This window comes from Eutrigla gurnardus (assembly GCF_963514095.1).
Source record: "Eutrigla gurnardus genome assembly, chromosome: 19".
Taxonomy (NCBI): domain Eukaryota; kingdom Metazoa; phylum Chordata; class Actinopteri; order Perciformes; family Triglidae; genus Eutrigla; species Eutrigla gurnardus.
In genome coordinates, this window is record NC_139930.1 from 11,770,981 (window position 1) to 11,789,390 (window position 18,410).

Consider the following 18,410-nt stretch of genomic DNA (forward strand, 5'->3'; position numbering starts at 1 on the left):
AGTTAGTTCAGTAATTTATTGAGATTTTAGAGCTAATAAGAAAAACTAAATCTTGACTTTTTGGTTAAATTCTGTGTTTTTTTCATGACACAATATATCCCACACAATATATATAAATTATGTTTTGCACCAAACATCAACAGACCATCCTTCCTCAGAGGAACATTATGAATATTACACCGTAAAAACAGAATTTATGGACTCCCAGATATGATCAAAGAATTCTGTCCAGAAGAATAAATTGAAACAGCACACACACAATCTCCCAAACCCATACCTGAGGTCTACCTGCTGAATTGTCTAAATTTCCTCTTGAAAAGTCTGAGTTCCCACTATATTTCCACCACAACCTTCTGCTTCCTGTCTCATCAAACAGAGCCTCGGACCCCCTACCAGGCCGAGCCCCCCACGCGCTGAGAGACTGACCCGCTCCGAGGTGTGAACTTCTGTCCCCCAGCTGATAGACCCTCCCGATCATTTTTATAGTCCCCATCCCTCGCTCTTTATGACTCTGCAGTTTGATTAGAGCAAAGGGGGCTTGGAGAGGTAAGAGCCCCGGAGAGGCAACCACACACACATCAAAGGAGCTATGAGAGGAATGTGGACATTTGTTGTTTGTTTTATCATCCAGTACCAGCACTTATCTGCTTAATCATAAAGGATTGGCCTGGGAATGAGGCAGGAGGGACGCTGTGCCGGCCAAACAAACGGATATTGTTACTGGAGGGATGAGGCCGGTTTGTTTTCGTTGTGGCAGCTTACAGGGTACATGGGAGTTTCACTTAAAGAAATGCTTAAACGTCACAAGTCCGTGCAGAGGACAAACTGTTGATGGTAAAGATGCATCCGAGGGATCAGCTGCAGCTATTCCACTGTTGATGCTCCGTAGCATGTTCTCTTTTTATTGGGTTGCATAGGGGGGAGACATCTGATAACAATATTATGATACACCATCAATACACTGGCATCATATATCAGGTGTCCATACATCATTAGATTCATTTTCATTATTGATTGATACTGACAATTATTTTCTTGATTAATGGATTAATTAAGTGGTCTATTAAGTGAAAACATGTCCGTCACAATTTCCCAGAGCCTCGGGTGATTTCTTCATATACAGACGAACAAATATGTCCAATTCACAGTCAAATCCTCATACTTGAGGTGCTAGAACCAGGTATTTCCCTTTTAATTACAGTTATTTTATTTCTGGAAATGTTTTTGCTTTCTGGCATTTCAGCCATTTGTCACTTTTTATTTAATTTTAACTATGGCACATACATTTTCTTGCATGCTAAAACTGCTGAGAACCGATACCCTCCAAGCAGTAATGCTGCATTGATTCCTGTTTTTGAAACATTTCATGTTTAGGGTACGTTTTCCTCCTCAGTTATACGGATGTATTAATGTATTTTAGATCTCTGCCTTGCAATATATCGTATCGTAGAATCACCTGTGTTGTGTGACCATTGCCATCATGGTCTTACCCCCTCTGTTGACAGCAGACACAGACAAACCTGCACTATGTGGTCAAATATATGAACGGACACACAGAGAGGGTGATATGTAAATGTTTTGGTTCAAGTACCGGTTTCGAAATGAGTAGTTCCTGTTGGCAGTAGCGGCACAGATATGCGGTTCCTTCAGACGTACTTGAGGTCTGAATTGCCTCACCAGCTGTAGTACCAAAGTGACTGGGCTGTAGTTACAGTGTGTGAGATGCACAACACTTTAATTAAGTCACAGGATCTCGCCCCCCCCCCCCCCCCCCCCCTTCCTCTCTCTCTGACCCTGGGAGTCAATCAGACTCTCTGCCCTTCGTTTCCCCTGTGTGGGAGGCCGGTGTGCTGGCCTGAGTAGCTGGGAAAGTCCCATGATTTATGGCCCTTTGCAGGCCTGACTGCCCCTCACCTCACTGATGATAGAGCCAGAGGTAACGAGGACTGGTTGCTCCGATCCACTCTTCTATTTGCTAAATCCAATTTTATTCATTTGGGAATTACAGGTACTCCACAGCGTTTGCTAGTGATGCACATACTATTGGTATATAAAATTGGAAAGATTTATCAGAGTACTTCTATGTGTAATTGGGTATATTTCTGTCAGGCTGGGCAATAATCACAAAGATTAGATGTTAATGATTAAGCACTCCAAAGGAAGAGAGGGGACATTTTATCCTCAGTCTCACATGGTAGACTTTCATTTCCTTATTCATTACTTTTTTCTCTCTCTTTTGATCTATGCTCCACGGAGCCTTGTAAAAGTGTTGGATGCGTTTGCACGGGCAAATTGAAAGTAGCTTCAACTGAATAACGATAGGCACAAAAATCTGTTGTAGCTTAATATTTACCTTGGGACTCTTTGGCCTGGTCAAGTGTCCGACACTGCTGTATCAACAGTATTCAAGTGTGCTGTATTGCAGATAACACACGAGAGCAAAGCCTGCACTGGATCATTACGAGGTCCATTTTGAGACTTCCCACACTTGTTTCGGTCTCCATCTGAGGATCAAGCAACTCTGACATATTAAAATCAACCAACCTTACATACATAGAGGGTTGCACGCGAACACACACTCGCCAGCGGCAGCAGGGCAGTAACTCAAGGCCAAAGGAGGAGGTTTATTTTTTATCATGGGTAAAGGCGCCAAATCATGTTGGTATGAAGGGGGCTATATAAATGCAAATTGTATTGGAGAGCTATTAGTCCTGAAAAAGGTTTGTATGTAAATGCCCTATAGGACCACAGCGGAGCACTCGGCCAGTTCAGATTAGTGGGGTTTGTGGCGAGTGTGCTGCAAAAAAGACAAAACAGAAAAATGCAATTGCCTTGTGGTAAATCACGGTGAACACGGCGAGCAGCTGAGTAATTGAATGACCGAGGCGTTTCTGTATGGTTTATTGTGTATGCAAGAGAGATGTATTGAGTTCTGCTCCCTGTGTGCATTTGCAAGTACTTTAAGGTCATGTTTGTTCACGGTACAGATTTAGTTCTGTACCTTAGAAGTACACGGTGTGGCCATAAGCAACTCTGTCAAAGTGTGAATGGGCAAAAATGTTGAAGCATCGCTAAATTAATTACTGCCGATGACTGCCCGCCTTGTTTATAGCCTTTTATCCCAAGACTGACTTTGTGGAAGGCAATAAAGCATGCTATATTAACTGGAGAACGGAATGATGATTATGAAATGATTATGAAATGAACAAATCAAACATGGCACAGGGTGTCACATCATTCATGAAAAGTAGAGGATGTAAAAATTGGGCATTGGGCTGTGAGAGGCAACACTGGCGCAAGGCCGCCCTCTAGCTTTAAGTTCAGAGACTCACAGTCGAACGACAACAATCAGTCGAATCTGCCACACTAAAGACTGAATTTTATTCAGATGGTCAGCGCCTACATGCAAAGTGCCTCATTACAAAAATTCAAAAGCATTTTGAATAAAACAAACTGATATATACAGTATATACATATTCAAGATATGCACTGACAGGGTTAAAACATCACTGTATTTAATACTTCTGCTTAGTTTTTATACTGCCAAGTGAAGACAGAATGACCAAAAGTGGTTAATTAAAAAAATAATAACACATTCTTGTACCGGGCGTCAAATGACAGCGTAGGTCAAACGTAAAGTGCGACTGCAGTTCTTCATTGGTCTTTTGCTTCCTGAATTATTTCTTTCGAAATGTTATATTTCTGCAAACCCAGTTCATGCCATCCTGGAAAGAAGCAGACAGTGTGATAAAGTCAGTGAGAAATCAATGTGAGCCGCAGCTCGAAAGCATAATAAAACAATTTTATGACATCTATAATATGTTGAGATGATGTTTCAAGAAGACTTTCTTATTGCAGCTGGTGATGACATTCTCATAGGAGCCATTTACACAACAGCAAAGCCTCTCTGACTGTAAGAAACACGCTCAACCTTTTATCTATGTATAGTTTGCCAAGAGGGAGAAGTTCTCAGTTCAACACCCAGAGGAGGCTGAATATAATAGGAAGTAACTGCAGGGTTTCTGCTGTGAACATGAACACAGCTAGAGCAGTGAATATTTGCCAGGACGTTTTAATGTGGCATACAGAAGCAATATTAACGTTTTATTATCGGTTCGGCTGCGGCCGTATTGTACATTACAGCATTCTTCTAAAATCAGTCATGTTTATTAGCTCACCATTTCCTGCTGCATTTATATGTAATCAAACATACAAACGGACTAAAAAGAAATGGAAATTTTTCATTTGCTTGGTTGTGTCTCAACCTGCTTATGCATGTTTGCAGACAGTGTGTGTCGGTATGCACCTGCACTCCCTCAGCTGTGACTGCAGAGCAGGCCTGGACCTGCCACATACGGTCCCGGATAGTGTGCAGATTGAGACTTTCTGCCAGCTCAGACGCCGGGGTGGCTGTCATCAGGTCCTGCTTGTTGGCGAAGATGAGCAGCGGCACAGCGGCGAGCTTTTCCTCCTCCAGCAACTCAGCCAACTCCTGGAGGAAGACATGCAAGCAGCCTGTGACATACGTGTACTCTGTGTGAGTCAGCAGTAGAAGGGTCGAGCCTTAGTATAATATCTTATCAGTGCACTCCTTTAAAGAAACTATCATTTGTATCTCACCAGGCTCGTCTCTTCAAACCTTTTCCTGTCTGAGCTGTCAATCACGTAGATCTGCAAAAACAGAGTCATAGATATTACCGACATGGTTCATAACATAGATGAAATACTATCTGGAGATGTTGAATTTGTGTAACAATTGGTTTTAATACACCAAACAGAACCTACAAGTACATCTGTGTTCTCAAAATAATTCCTCCAGTAGGGGCGGATCTTGCGCTGACCTCCGATGTCCCAAACGTTCAACTTGAAGCCAGCTGATTGAACACTCTTTATATTGAAGCCCTGTTGAAAGATAACGCCAATGCTTAAGTCTTTATTTAACACAGAAATAAAGCAAATCTATTTGACTGGAAAATGAAGAAATGGAAAAGTTGTGGAAAAGTTTTATCCTCTCAGTGGGTGACTCGGCTACTGGATGTGTGTGTGTGTGTATTTGTACTTGTGTAGGGATGATGTGGCTGATATCTTCTGCTGCCAGCTGTTTCAGCAGAGTGGTCTTTCCAGCATTGTCCAAGCCGAGCAGCAGTAAGCGCACCTCCTGTTCTGGAGACTGTTTCAGCCTCCGAAGAATGGACAGCAGGCCCTTCAGGTGGATCAGAGTGCATTAGAGGTGACGAGCTTCAATGGAACCGCAGGTTCAAAGTTGACACAGAGAAGTCTGCAAACATAGTCTCATTATATTGTTACATGGCCTAAGCTGTATCAGGTGAAGCACCGGGCGTCACAGGCCGGCATTGCGTCAGGGGTTGGCAGAGGAACCCAATGCAGCGTGTAAGGGGGTTTAACACCCGACCAGGAACCATCTCCAACGCGAGGACTTAGCTGTTAGCCGCTGACCCACACATGAATAGGGCCAAAAGCTCTCATTGGACAAGATTAAGCATGTGTGCTGTGAACGGGTTGTGTCCAGAAGGTGGTAAGGAAGGCTTTGGCTCAAGCCATTAAGTGTGTTCTGTTTAGATGACAATGCCGATACAGCACTCACTGCAACATGGAGCTTGGGCACTGTGCCAAATGCAGAAACAATCAATTTTCAACAGCACATTTCATTGTCCATCTTTAAAAACGGTCTCAAACCTTGTTTTGAAACCGTATTATTTGTGGTTAGTCCACTTCTTATTTCCCTTTATTGTCTCCTCCATCTCCCATTTCTCGGTTTTCTTTCTCCTGTAGCCTACATCACTCTGTAACCACTGTTTTTTTTTTTTTGGAAAGTGCTATATTAATAAAATGTGCTTGCTATCCTGCACTACAAAGGAGCTTGGATTGCTGAGAGTGAATGGTCCAAAGAATTAGAATAAAACAGTGTTTAAATTAGAATTTTGGAATAGTTATTTACAGTGGCAATTAACACGTATCATCATCGGCATTAGCATCAGTATTGACCTATTGTTATATTATTATATTGTTATATTCTTTTACCGTCATAACTAAACAGTGACACAAAGTGAATGCAGTAGTTTTTTAAGTATCTATCCAAACTAGCTAGGTGAATCATCCACTGTGATGTAGTTAATTTTAGCTATAGCTTTAACAGTTTTCAGAAACGTCATTATTATTCAATCAAAATATAAACTATACTATAAACTATAAAACTATAGGCTACATATATATATATATATATATATATATATATATATATATATATATAAAATATAAAAAAGAAAGGTTCCTGTTCCCGTCCGTGAATCATTATAACTCACCATGTTTTTGTCAGTCGTTGGTGTTGCGGCCCCTCGCTCAGACTGAGTGGATTAACATATTTCTGACCATGCTTCTCGGGAGAACAGCTGTTAACCTCTGTTGCCAGGGAAACTGTGACGTCAGCGTAAACAACGTGATAGCAGGGCGTCTCTCTGCATGAGACCGCAACAACAAAGAAACCCGGAAAACTAAAATGTACCATGCAAATTATGGCCATAACACTATTTTAAAATTGTGTGTAAGCCTATTTGGGTCTTATTTTGAAGCACTTTTGCCTTTTCAAGCATTCACCGCCTTTTATGCAGTTTTATTTAGGCTATTTATGTAATAATCTGTGTCTGCTGATTGGATAACACATACATTCAGAAACAAGTTATTAGTGTCGACATTTAACGCTCCAACCTTGTGAATAATAACGATTAATGATTATATACTATTAAATAATCATGAGCAACTGGTGTCGTTTTATGTAGTAATCTTCGGCAATTAACTTGAATGGCTTACCTATCTACAATACGCGGGACTTAGTTTGGTGTCGACAATGCACCAGGCTGCAAATTCGCCATTAAAAGACATCCATTGAGATCACCACGGTTTCAAACGCGCGTTCACAGCGCCCCCTGGAGTTTAAAAGCCGTCTCCGTTTCATGTTACTACTACTGTTTCTGAGAGTCAAGGAACAACAAAAACATGTCCGAGTGCGACAAGGCAGAACCCTTAACCAGCAAGAGCCACATTCAGTCATCTCAATAAGTTATCGATTCCACCGATTGCTATATGATTCCCGCCGACAACCCAGAAAGATGCCGCAGAAAGCACTGGGATCCATTGTAGGTCTTCTTTGTACCGGGACCTGTCTGGTGCAGGTAAGCTGCCGCTAGCTCTCCCGGGGTCGGCTGACGCTTCTAGGCGAGGCCGCTGCTCTTGGGGTGGGTGAAGGCCTTCTTCCTATCCTTTTTGTTTCCTCCACAAAGGAAACTGGGCACGGTTGGCGAATGACGTCATTTAGTCAAAGTTTTAATTTATATTTCGACAGTTTACTTGTTAGAATATTAAGGTTATAACTCGACGATACGCGGGTGGGTTTTATTACCCACATTTTACAGTTTGAACCACGGTATCAAGATTAACGTTAGCCATTGCTAACTGGTGCCCCGGCAAATAGACGTGTTTATTCACAGTTGTTGATATTAGCTAGCGGGACGGGGCAGTCACCCCCAGCTTATCCAGTTTTACTATACCACTATTTTAACTTAAGTCAAAGTAAGTTAATAACGACATTAAACGTCACAATGGCACTGAAGCAATTTCCCCCTTTTTTTTATCTGCAAATGTGTTGACGCGTTGACCTTGTTCAGCAGTAACATTTATCGTCTTTGTTTTATTACTTCAGGTCGTTCTCAAAACCGATTTTAAATTAACTTTAAATGTTGTTGCAGTAATACATAATTGTACCGTCACATTTAGCATTGGCTCCTGGCTTTGTCTCTGTAAATTTTAAAAATCTGTATGTTAATCTCAGTGTATTTTGCCTGGTATAAATATGCGTCACAGTGCAGAAAATGAGCTCATACGTGTAAACACAATAAACGACCAAGTTTAAATACATTCTAAAACAGGTCAGTTTATCAAGAGATGGCTGTGCAGTTTCGTTTTGACTTGTGTGATTGAGTATTGACTTTCACTTTGTGTTCCTCTTGTGTGTTTTTTAAGGGGAAGGAGCTGTGTTATGGGGTAAACAATAAACGGTACCACTGTGAGATGGGGTATTGCTGTGGCGAGACCGAGTGCTGCACCTACTACTATGAGCTTTGGTGTAAGTTCCTTTTTTTCTCTCTTCTTCTTCTTAGTTTTACTTTAGCAAAAATGTACTGAAAAGTCACTTAAGCCTGCAATTTTAAGATTGATTTATTATATTTGTAGCCAAAATACCCATGGATTTACTGCCTTCACCTGGCTCTGTTCATTAGTTGCATGTGAATGATAAGATTACATTGAGTCTGTCCTCCCTCATAGGGTTCTGGTTGGTATGGACCCTGATCATCATGCTTAGCTGCTGCTGTGCCTATCGACACCGTAGGGTTAAGATGCGCCTTCAGCAGGAGCAACGCCAACGTGAAATCAGCCTCATGGCGTACCAGGGAGCCTCCAGCTCCTTCATTTCACCTCCACCACTCAATCTAAGTGAGTAGTCTTTGTGTTTTCTATGGCAAAGATAAAGAGGCCCTCCAGTATTTAACAGTTACAAGTGCTTGTGGACCTGCTGGGACATTCACTTACTACTGGGTCTGCCCTAAGGTCTCCCCTGAATCGGAACAGAGCTGCAGGTCTATATCATGGTTGTCAATAACTTAACTCCTCTACCTATGGGACACATTGAGGCACTCCTACAGGCTTAATGTTCTCGACTACCAAAGTACGATACAACATCCACATTATGGCATCAAATCTACCAATCTCGATTACTCAGATCCACAAGATACCTGCGCTCACATTGAAGCAGCTCCTCTTCGTGAATGAAACCATCTTTCCATCAAGCCATCTTTTACTGAGAGTCATAAACTTCGAATTGGAGATGCTGTTCCTCATCCTGATCCTGTTCTATTCTCTTGCAAAATCCCTGAGTGTATATTGGAGAACATATTGTTCTCATATTGTCAGAGGGGCATCTGACAGTAGAGGTGCCACCCTAATGTCATTGGTCACTCTTGACCTGGGCTGAAAGTTTATGGTGTGTCCCCCAATATTACAAACAAGAATGGGATGAGGTATACGTCACGAGTCCAAGGTCTACAGTGTACATGATTTGACTTAACGTCAAGAATGTGAACACAATTGTACACAGACAGATATTCACACAGAGACTGTGGAGACAATTGTACACAGACAGATATTCACACAGAGACTGTGGTAACATGCTCTTTAATCTCTTTCCACAGGCTATCATGGGGAGCGTAGTAATAAGCTTTTTCCAAATACTAGGGAGACATTTTATCTGTTTTCTTGGGCATGCCTTCTGACATTATTAGAGCTTAAACACCTTTAGCCTTGTTGTATACAGTGGCATTTTAACCCCCTTTATCGTAATTTTAAATGCAGCTTCAAAGACAACATAATGTCCTGTTGAAATTTTCTAGTTTCAACTGGTGTCTAGGAATGGCATGTGGGTGTGAAATGCTATTGTGCTGAATAGATGAGAGGAATATAAAGTGTGTGCCGAAATAGATCAACAAATCATAGCGACGGTACTCATGGGTGGTTAGATTAGGTTTCAACACATGGGAAAGTTGATCCTTCGTAGGTATACAAAAACGTCACCCAGTAGTAGTCGGTTAACTATTATTGAAGTGGTTGTACAATCTCCATCCATTGCTTCTACTTGTATAATGTTAGAACTACCCAGCAATATAAGCCAAATCAAATACATTTGAGATATTTACCTGATGCACTTTCCTATTGAGACAGTGTCTGTAACTCGTTCTAATTAGAGAGGAAATAACATGGTGAGTCTGGGGACTAGTTAGCTTGGGTAACAATTGTGTGCAGTGACAGGATAGTAGTTGCAAGTGTTTCTGGCTCCATTGGTGAGTGGGTTGGCCTGTATAACACCGCGTTGAAATAATTAGCATGGATGTAAGAGTGATGAGTGAGAATGTAGTGTTTGGTCCATAAAATTGTGGTAAATCATGCCCATAACTTAACTGTTAGGCTAGTCACGAATCAATTAAAAAAAAAAAATCCATTGTTAAAAAGACGAGCTACATGGTATCAAGCATGATCATTTCTTTTGAATGTAAGGCACTATGTGGTCAAATTTTAAATAATGATTTAATATGTAATAAAAATAACTTATTTCACCAGTCAAACCAGTCACCAGGCAAACTGTTAAAACAACAAAAAGAAGATGCATGTGATGCCCGGGGGTAACTTTTACAATAACAGCCTTAGTTTCTCAGAGTTTATGAGGTACATGTGAATGCAACATGAAGTTACTGTTGGCGCTCCAGTGCTTTACTGAGCAAAGCATCGAGACACAATTGATTTTATGTAGAGATCCACTGATGCGATTTTCAAACCGTTCACTGAGTGCTATTTCCTTTGTGGGGGCTCCATTAGTTGCTGTTGTCTCTAAATATTATGCAGCCTACGAACTATAGTTTTTCCATCAACGACGTGTCCATTGTTCACGTAGCTCGCGGGGAAGACTTAATGTTGTCACAACGGTGACTTCAGTGAAGGAGGATTGTTTCTCTGTCATCTCCGACAGAGCTGCAGGCTACCGGTAACCTATGCTATGATGTCTTTGATGTGTTGGTTTTCTATTTTCCTTCGGACATGTAAGGAGAAAAAAAAGAGAGGAAAAAATACTGAGAATCAGCAATCCTACTTTTGACTTTGAATGCCAAAATCAAAAGTTCAGTTTGATTTTAATTTGGCAGAAATCGTGACCCTATTTAATAAATCAATGATCCAAGGTTTGTTTGACTAATCGATGAAATTACTTATTGTGGCAGCTCTACATGAATGTAGCCTTTTATGTGGATGATGATTTGAAAGCTGAATCTATCTGTATTTGCTGACTTTCAGGATTCTGGAATGACTGCAAACTTCCGGACTACGAAGAGGTAGTAGGCCACCCCCCGACACCACCCCCTCCTTACTCTGAAAACCCTCCTGAGGCTACTCCAGCAATCATTCCACAAGTGAGCCAGCCAGAAGCCACAGCACCCCCCCTGCCTGAGGCAGATTTGAGGGTGGACAGTCAGGCCTCAGGCTCATCATCAGTCCAGGAAGCAGCGGTGAGCTCGATCCAGGCACAATGTCAGGCAGAGGAGAACGTTGAGGCTTCTCTGATGGCGGCAGCAGAGCAGGAAGAGGAGGATGAGGAGCTCATCACTCGGCGTCGCCACGTGACCGGTGACTCTGGGATCGAGGTGTGCGTTTGCCAGCTGGATGTAGACGAGGGCTCAGGGCTCGAGGAGGAAAGTGACGAGGATCACCGAATGTGCAAGGTCACCGGTCAGGACTGCTGCTCCGGACGCCAGCAGCAGACCTTCAGACAGAAGGAGCACTCCTCTGAGCTGCCCAGCCAGACCGCCAGCACCAGCACTGGAGACCACATGGTGTGATCCGCAACATAAACCAGCGTGGCTTTCGGCTTCACGCAGGGTGATGCAAAGATCTGTTGCTGTCATCATCACCACAGAGACTGTTTTAATTATTTTAACTAACGCATAGGCATGACGTTAAGAAGAAGATAATGATGATGATGACTTATCCTTAATGGCTTCTGATTAGGCAACATGAATAACATTGTGTGGACAAACCAGCAAACCGATATTGATGCTCTATTTGGTATGTGTTATGTTTTTTTCTTTGTTTTTTTTTCATTCGATAATGTCATTGGGTAGTGAGAAGGCGGCAATTGATTGTGACTGAAACCAGAATTGACCGGTTCCCTTGCTCCTACCCTAACCTTGAGTTATGCCGCCATGTTTCCGTTTCGCCGCTATCCTTGGTCAGAACATTTCTGGCCATCCTTCCATCTGACATTTTACCTCCGGTGTGATGGTCAGCTAGGGACATACCAACACGGTCAACAACAGTTCTCCCCTGTACCCACTATGACTCTGAAGCAGAGGAGTCCAATACGAACTGAATCGACGAGAGCACACATTTCGTTTTACCCAAAGCTGTGTGTGTGTGTGGGAGAGTTGGTGTGTGTGCTGTGAAATCTAGGGCACAGCTGCAGGATGATGTCAGCTCTGAGGTCATGGCAACCGGCATCTGGTGTGAAGTCTGTGGGACTTTTGACATCTAAACAACGGCAAACGGCAGAGGAGAGATGCAAGTAGTTGAGTTTGTTTTGTCTCTGGGTTTCAAATGTCATACAGTCATGCCCCCAGCCCATTATTGCTTTTTGATATCCTGATTGTGTTCCGCACAGCTCTGTGGTCACCTATTAGCATTACTGTAGGTAAAGAATGATTTATTGATTATGTGCACATCACTGCGGTTTCTGGCTGTATTAAATTCATAGCAATAGCCAAGAGGGCTATGCCACCAATTTTAGTAATCCATAAAAAGCCACAAGGAGGCTCTGAATTTTAGTTAGTGTGTTATGTCAGAGGAGTGGCTCATTCTAAACAAAAGTAGTATATAGCTTAGATGTTCATAACGGAGGATGTACTTTTTTTTTCATAACCAGCTTCAATAAAGGCCGCGTGTGTCATCATTAATTGCAGCAAAGCTCCTGGGGGCTGCTTGAGTGTGTACTAGTGAGTGGATGTTATAGTGCGGTAGGGAAGTCATGTGCATTTGTCTATCTTTATAGTGCTGTAGCATCTGGTTGTAATGCAAGTGCTGGATTTATTGCTAACTGTTATTTTGCATGAGGCATGAATTTCTGCGTTTTTATATTTTGCCGTCGTTTCCAAGCATTTAAGCTACTTGCTTTGCTCATCTGTGTATCAAAATGATAGTGGGCTACGGTGGCAACACGACTGTGTACCCAGATGTCGGGCTAAAGAAATGGACTGTGGTTTAAGTTTGGATGCCCTGGATCTAGTTTCATTGTGTTGGACTGTGCGAGACATGTTATGCTGTTGTACAGTACTGGTAGCTAGTTAGCTGATGCTGTCACTGTATCCATCTGGCTCTCTCCTACAGTGTAAGAGATTTGCAGTGGTATTTTCCATTGGCAGCGGAGGGTGGGTGCATTAGAAAGTTGAGGTGGCTGCAGGCTCTGCTCTGCAGTCTAGTCCGTGTTGGCACAGCTGCAGTAACTATTGTGATTAACTGCCTGCTTCGCTGCCTTGCATGTTGCTTGCCAAAATAACATTCATACGTATTCAAAGCATTGCAGTGAAATTGGTTGTCGTTATACAGGTAAACCACAGCAAAACAAGATTTGTTTAAAGATAAACGTTTTGTGGAAGAACATTTAGTCACAGTGTAAAGACTCGGGTCGATTGTTCTGCTTCACACGAGCCCACACGCTCGCAATGTACTGCTTCTGATTGTAGTCATCATTGTTGTAGCCTCCATATTATTATTCTGTCCTACATACATCAATCAAAGGTAAAAAAGAGACACCTGGATACTTGTCTTTGCTGAATCAGCGGTTAGAAATTGCTGATATCGCTTAACAGACTCCAAACATGTGGCTATCAATCATTCGTTAACAACTGGCAATGTGGGGCCAACGTTTCATGCTTGCCAGATATATTACTCAGCCATTAAAATGAATTGTCTGTTTATTTTTGGCACTGATTGAACTCTGACAAGGACACGTTTAGGAAATTCTTGGCCTCTTTACAAGACTCCACTCTGGGTTCTGTACATTGTGTATAGGTGTGTCCTCACGCAGCTCTGTGCTGACTTGTTTGTGTCATTTGAGCTTCTCTGGCTAAAGCACGGAAAAATACACACGAGGGCCTTTGCACCAAAAATGAATGCACGGCCGCCTTGAGGCTTAAATTGAATGAAGATTATGTTCGTGGCCGAGTCGAGGTTTGTGGCCCTTGTGTTGTGTTGCCGAGCAGGTGCTTAAGCGTGAAGCCAAACTAACATGACAACGACCTTTTCAGAGGAGCTGTTACACTGTGAGCATGACTGCACACCCATTAGCAGAAGTAATACAAGACAGTTTTTTTTTTTGACCAACACACCTCAAGCTGCCTTGCTGCATCTCTAGAGAGCAAATGTCTTGATTATGGAGTCGTCCAGTAAAATCTAGCCTCTGTTTGTGAAAACAGACGTTGCCACTGCCTTATTAGAGTAGATCGTTTTCTGTTGAATGGTAATAGTTGTGTTTGCGCAGCATCCGCGCTTGTTCCGAGAACGTGTGCTCGCTTTATGAGGATGTGGTTTAAAGCCACAAGATTGAAACCATCCTGTTCTTTAGAGTTTTACGTGCATTGTTTTTGTAATCAAGGCTGTTTGTGTTGAATTCAAAATGCCGTGCATGAAGTTAGCTGTGGCGCTGATGGAATTAGTCGAGACCAGATTTGGAGTTTGGAGCTCAGTCTGTTTTTTGCTCTATGGTCTGGTCACTTGGAAATGAGGGGGAAAAAAAAAAAAAAAAAAAAAAAAGATTTTTTTTCTATGGTTTTATTTTGATTCATCCTTTCTTTTTTGGAGGTCGAAAATGAACTCCAATAGATTGCTTTTTAACCTTGCTAAGGTGCATTTTTGCTTATTTGTATACATTTTTTTTGTAGACAAAATAATAGGGGGTGATGGTGGGGGTTCTTTTGTACATGATCTAAACTGGAGGTCCATAGAGGTCCTACTATGTCTCTCTGGTTTTCACATGTTTACCAAGATTAAGGGCTATATGAGTCATCAGTTGCGGACAAACATCTCTCCATCCATTTCACTGAGTGATTCGTTTCCTATGTGCTGTTCACTTAAAGTTGCTGGGATCCACTATCTGAACATGGTCAGTTTTTGGGTTTGTTATTTTAATGTCGTGGTGGTGCTTATAATTAACAATAGCTGATTGTATATAACTTTGTATGTTTGTCTCATAGGCTTTTAACTTTGCCTTTTTTCTTTTTTTTTTGTTCTGTCAGTGGAGTTGCGCGATGCGACATCCCTCCCAACAACCTGCCTAACCAGAACCATCATTTCCTATGTAACCGCAGGTGTGGTTGTGACAGGTTTTTTTTACTTTGCTCTTTGTGGGCCGTGACCCCACCAGGCTCTGTCTTGGTAACAGAAAGTGTAGCCAACTGCTCTGCATGTGGGCCCTTGGAAACAGTGGGGGCACAGCCACCCATGTGAAAATGTCAACAAAATAACCTACCAAAGTCGCTGCCATCTCCATGCTACACAGTTCTTTGTGTGTGTGTGCGCGCATGTAGTCTATTGTAATTTACTCAACTAGGCTATGCAAAAACATATAAATATATAACCTACTGTTATATGCTGCGACCCCTTTCTCACTTTCTCTGTCATTTATGTGTGGGCACCAGTACAAGCAATATAACTCTGAGTACTCGTGGCACTGCACTGTACTGTAATCTACTTTGGTTTGTGCGAGTGTACTTGTGTGTATTTGTTTAAGAAAACTTGTAAAAAGAGACTTGTAATGCTACTGCAATGATGTGAGAACGTATGCTTCGGTGTCGGCTGAGGGGGCTTGAGTTAAAAGCCATTCTGGTTTATATGTACTTTTCCCCCCTCTTTTTTGGCGTTTTCTTTCCTGCCCCCTCAGCCACTAACACTTTCTACTCCCTGATTTATGGATAAACCACATTAAGATATTTAAACCGGAGGGGAAAAGTTGAATATATTGTTTCTGTTTGAATTATTCGTGTTTGATATCTTTAATCCGTTTGCCACTTTACCATCCCTCACTGTTGTTGAACTAATTCAGTGTGTTCTCAGTTAAAGCAACGACTTTCTTCTTTTTCCTGTCATGATGTGTTTTCACTGACTGTTGCCTTTTAATCCTCAGTTATTACAACACCATCAATTTCAAGACTTTTATATACATATGAAAGACCTCAACAGGGAACACAGTCGGCTTACATTTGATTTGGCTCGTACAGGAACACTGAACTTATCAGCCTCCTTGTTTCTGTCCTACAAGTTTTTCTTAACCGTGGATTAATACCAAACTGATTGGAGGTGCGATAGTTTTTTTGTTTGTTTTTTTTGCCAAAATGAAAAACCTCTTATTTTGAGAAGGAAGAGGGTGTCTTTAAACACAGAACTGTTTCTACATGGTTTTCCCAATAACTTTAAACAAGCCAAAATGAGTTAAGAGGAAGAGAATGAATTAAATTAAAGCACTGAATCTTTTTTCTTTTTTTTGCTATAGTAAGAAGTCTGCTGTGTACTTGTTGGGTCATCATTTGTATTTTATTTTTTTAATAAAACAAAGATTGGCACTCAACTGACTAACTCTTGCCATTCCTTGACTCAACTTCATCCATTCAACCTCAATAACCCTTTTTGTTGGATCCTGGTATACTACTGTAACAATTGTAAAGCCAGAACTGAAAAAGCTTCCTTAAATGCATCAAGGGGAACCGACCTTAAGAACTTGAGAGTGAAAATGCTACCCCACCCTAACATGACAAAGCTGATATCGATCTGGAGGATCATCACACGCACAGCTGGATGAGAAGCACCTTAGGCAGTTGGCTTAAAGCATTGACGGGGTGCTATGTCATCCATAATTTACAATGTTGTTGCTCAGTTTGAAGTTTCTACAGTGTGCTATTTATCATAAACTGGTTTAATCCATACATTACATGTAAATCCACTTCACACAGGTGATCATAAACGATATCGACGGAGGTCTTGTTTGGTCTTTAATGATACAAATGGTTCAGGACAAAGACTGAATTGATACATGAGGCACAAGTTTTCCATTCAAACAAAACAATATAAATAAGGTAGGGCGGTTGTCAAAGTGGTTACAGGAAACAAGGAAGTCTTCACTCGTTGCACAATTGAGAGAAAACGCGTACAGAGAACAACTGCTGGCCAACATCTCCAACCACATGAGGCAGCCTGAGGCCAATCCAGCGTGTTTGTTCAGTTCACTGCAAAAGCATCATATGACACAATGTCGGTCAGAGTTCAATGTGCAAAAAGATAGTGTCAAATAATTAGAATAAGTGAGTAGTCATTAAAATTCCCTACAGTGCAAAGTTCATACCTGACATTTCTATTTAAATATGCTCAGAAATGTTTACTCTTAAAACATTTTACACACATACAATGTGGGGAAGGGAACACTGATCAATGTAAATTAAATATTTCCCCCAAAACTCCCAAATCTTTGCCACATGCATCAATGATGCTCATCAGTTTTCCATGAACACAAGGCCAAGCATAATGTAACCCAAGCACAGCAGTAGCCTAGACGATTCATAAAAAATAACCAGAACATATGTCATGCATACTACAACTACAGGCTGAGAATATACAGCACATTATATGATATCAAAGCATGAAGAAGAGCAGAGATGCGTCTTTAGGCAGCAAGGGGCTACAGTAAGGATGGCATTAAGGTTGTTTTGTTTTTTACTGCTAGTGGGTTAGCACTTCAGGTCATAATGCAGAGTAGGAACAACATGGCTTATACATTTATTTTTTTAAGCCAAAAAAACATCAGTGAACTGAGAATCAGTACAAATAAATCTCAGAATTTACTTTTGTAACTTGCAGAAAACGGTGACAAAAACAGTAGCTGCCGCTAAGATGTCATACTGCAGAGTTGGTGTGCATCAGGCAGAGCTGAGGACAAAAACATAGTCCTCCTACTGCTTGGTGACTACCAATGGCAAAGTTGGACAAGGCTGTTTGTAGCAGGTGATACATCTACTCCTGTCCGATAGTGTCCTCAGGATAAAACAACCTACTGCGCTCTACTGCTCACCAACAGCGTCTCACTTTCGACTCAGTGCGTTTGCGTCCACGGCCGTCACCACCTCCATCTTCGCTTTGTTTTTCCTCAGTAGAAGCGCTTGCGTCGGTTCTCCTTCCAGTGGCCGTAGCCCACCAGGCAGATGACGATGAGGAAGATACAACCCAGCATGGACAAGAGCACGGTGAAGAAAATGGCCAATCCACTCATCCCTTCGTCACTCTGACCCCACTGGAAGAGAGGACGACAGTCAGGGAGTTATAACGAGAAGGAAGGGTGACATGAGAAATAAAGAGGATGGATGGAGAGATGACAGTGAGGGTGATAGAAAGATGGAGGATGGAGACAGCAGGAGAGAGTGGTGTCTGTATCTTACATCTGAGGAGCTCAATGTTATCCACACTGGGTACAGTTATCTCCTCTTCCTCTTCCTCCTCTTCCTCTTCCTTTCGACTCCGCAACATTGTCAGTTGGTAGAGTTTCAGGGAAATGATATCATGGTTATCTATAAATTGAGAGTCAGTAAATTGGATATTTAGAAAAAACATGATTTAGAAGTGATTTAATGTGGTAAAAGAGCCTCACACCTACACGGCAAATGTGCATAATTTCAGGGGGAGAGCAAAGCATTTTCATTCATCATTTTGAACCTAACGCCATTACTTGAGGAGCTGTTTGGGAAAGTGAAAGCAATTTTACC

At 41.8% G+C, this 18,410-nt stretch overlaps 2 protein-coding genes across 2 annotated transcripts; one reads left to right on the forward strand and one right to left on the reverse strand.

Moving 5' to 3' along the window:
* Positions 1 to 3,375: 3,375 nt before the first annotated feature.
* Positions 3,376 to 5,221, reverse strand: LOC311029411 (ADP-ribosylation factor-like protein 3; the record flags this gene model as incomplete). The annotated part of the gene is made up of 5 exons (XM_084034545.1): positions 3,376 to 3,725; positions 4,307 to 4,492; positions 4,621 to 4,671; positions 4,786 to 4,902; positions 5,060 to 5,221. Coding segments are annotated over 5 exons (564 nt in total), but the record flags the coding sequence as incomplete, so codon positions are not given.
* A 1,776-nt stretch (positions 5,222 to 6,997) lies between these two features.
* wbp1 (WW domain binding protein 1) lies at positions 6,998 to 16,232 on the forward strand. The gene is made up of 4 exons (XM_084035761.1): positions 6,998 to 7,190; positions 8,038 to 8,140; positions 8,341 to 8,508; positions 10,912 to 16,232. The coding sequence occupies exons 1-4, from the start codon at positions 7,128 to 7,130 to the stop codon at positions 11,451 to 11,453; spliced, it is 876 nt and encodes a 291-aa protein (XP_083891887.1). The 5' UTR covers positions 6,998 to 7,127; the 3' UTR covers positions 11,454 to 16,232.
* The last annotated feature ends 2,178 nt before the right edge of the window (positions 16,233 to 18,410 follow it).

Coding starts and splice junctions, on each gene's coding strand:
- wbp1 (XM_084035761.1), top strand. CDS start 7,128: ATGCCGCAGAAAGCACTGGGATCCATTGTAGGTCTTCTTTGTACCGGG. Junction 7,191..8,037: donor CCGGGACCTGTCTGGTGCAG/GTAAGCTGCCGC, acceptor GTGTTTTTTAAG/GGGAAGGAGCTGTGTTATGG. Junction 8,141..8,340: donor CTACTACTATGAGCTTTGGT/GTAAGTTCCTTT, acceptor CCTCCCTCATAG/GGTTCTGGTTGGTATGGACC.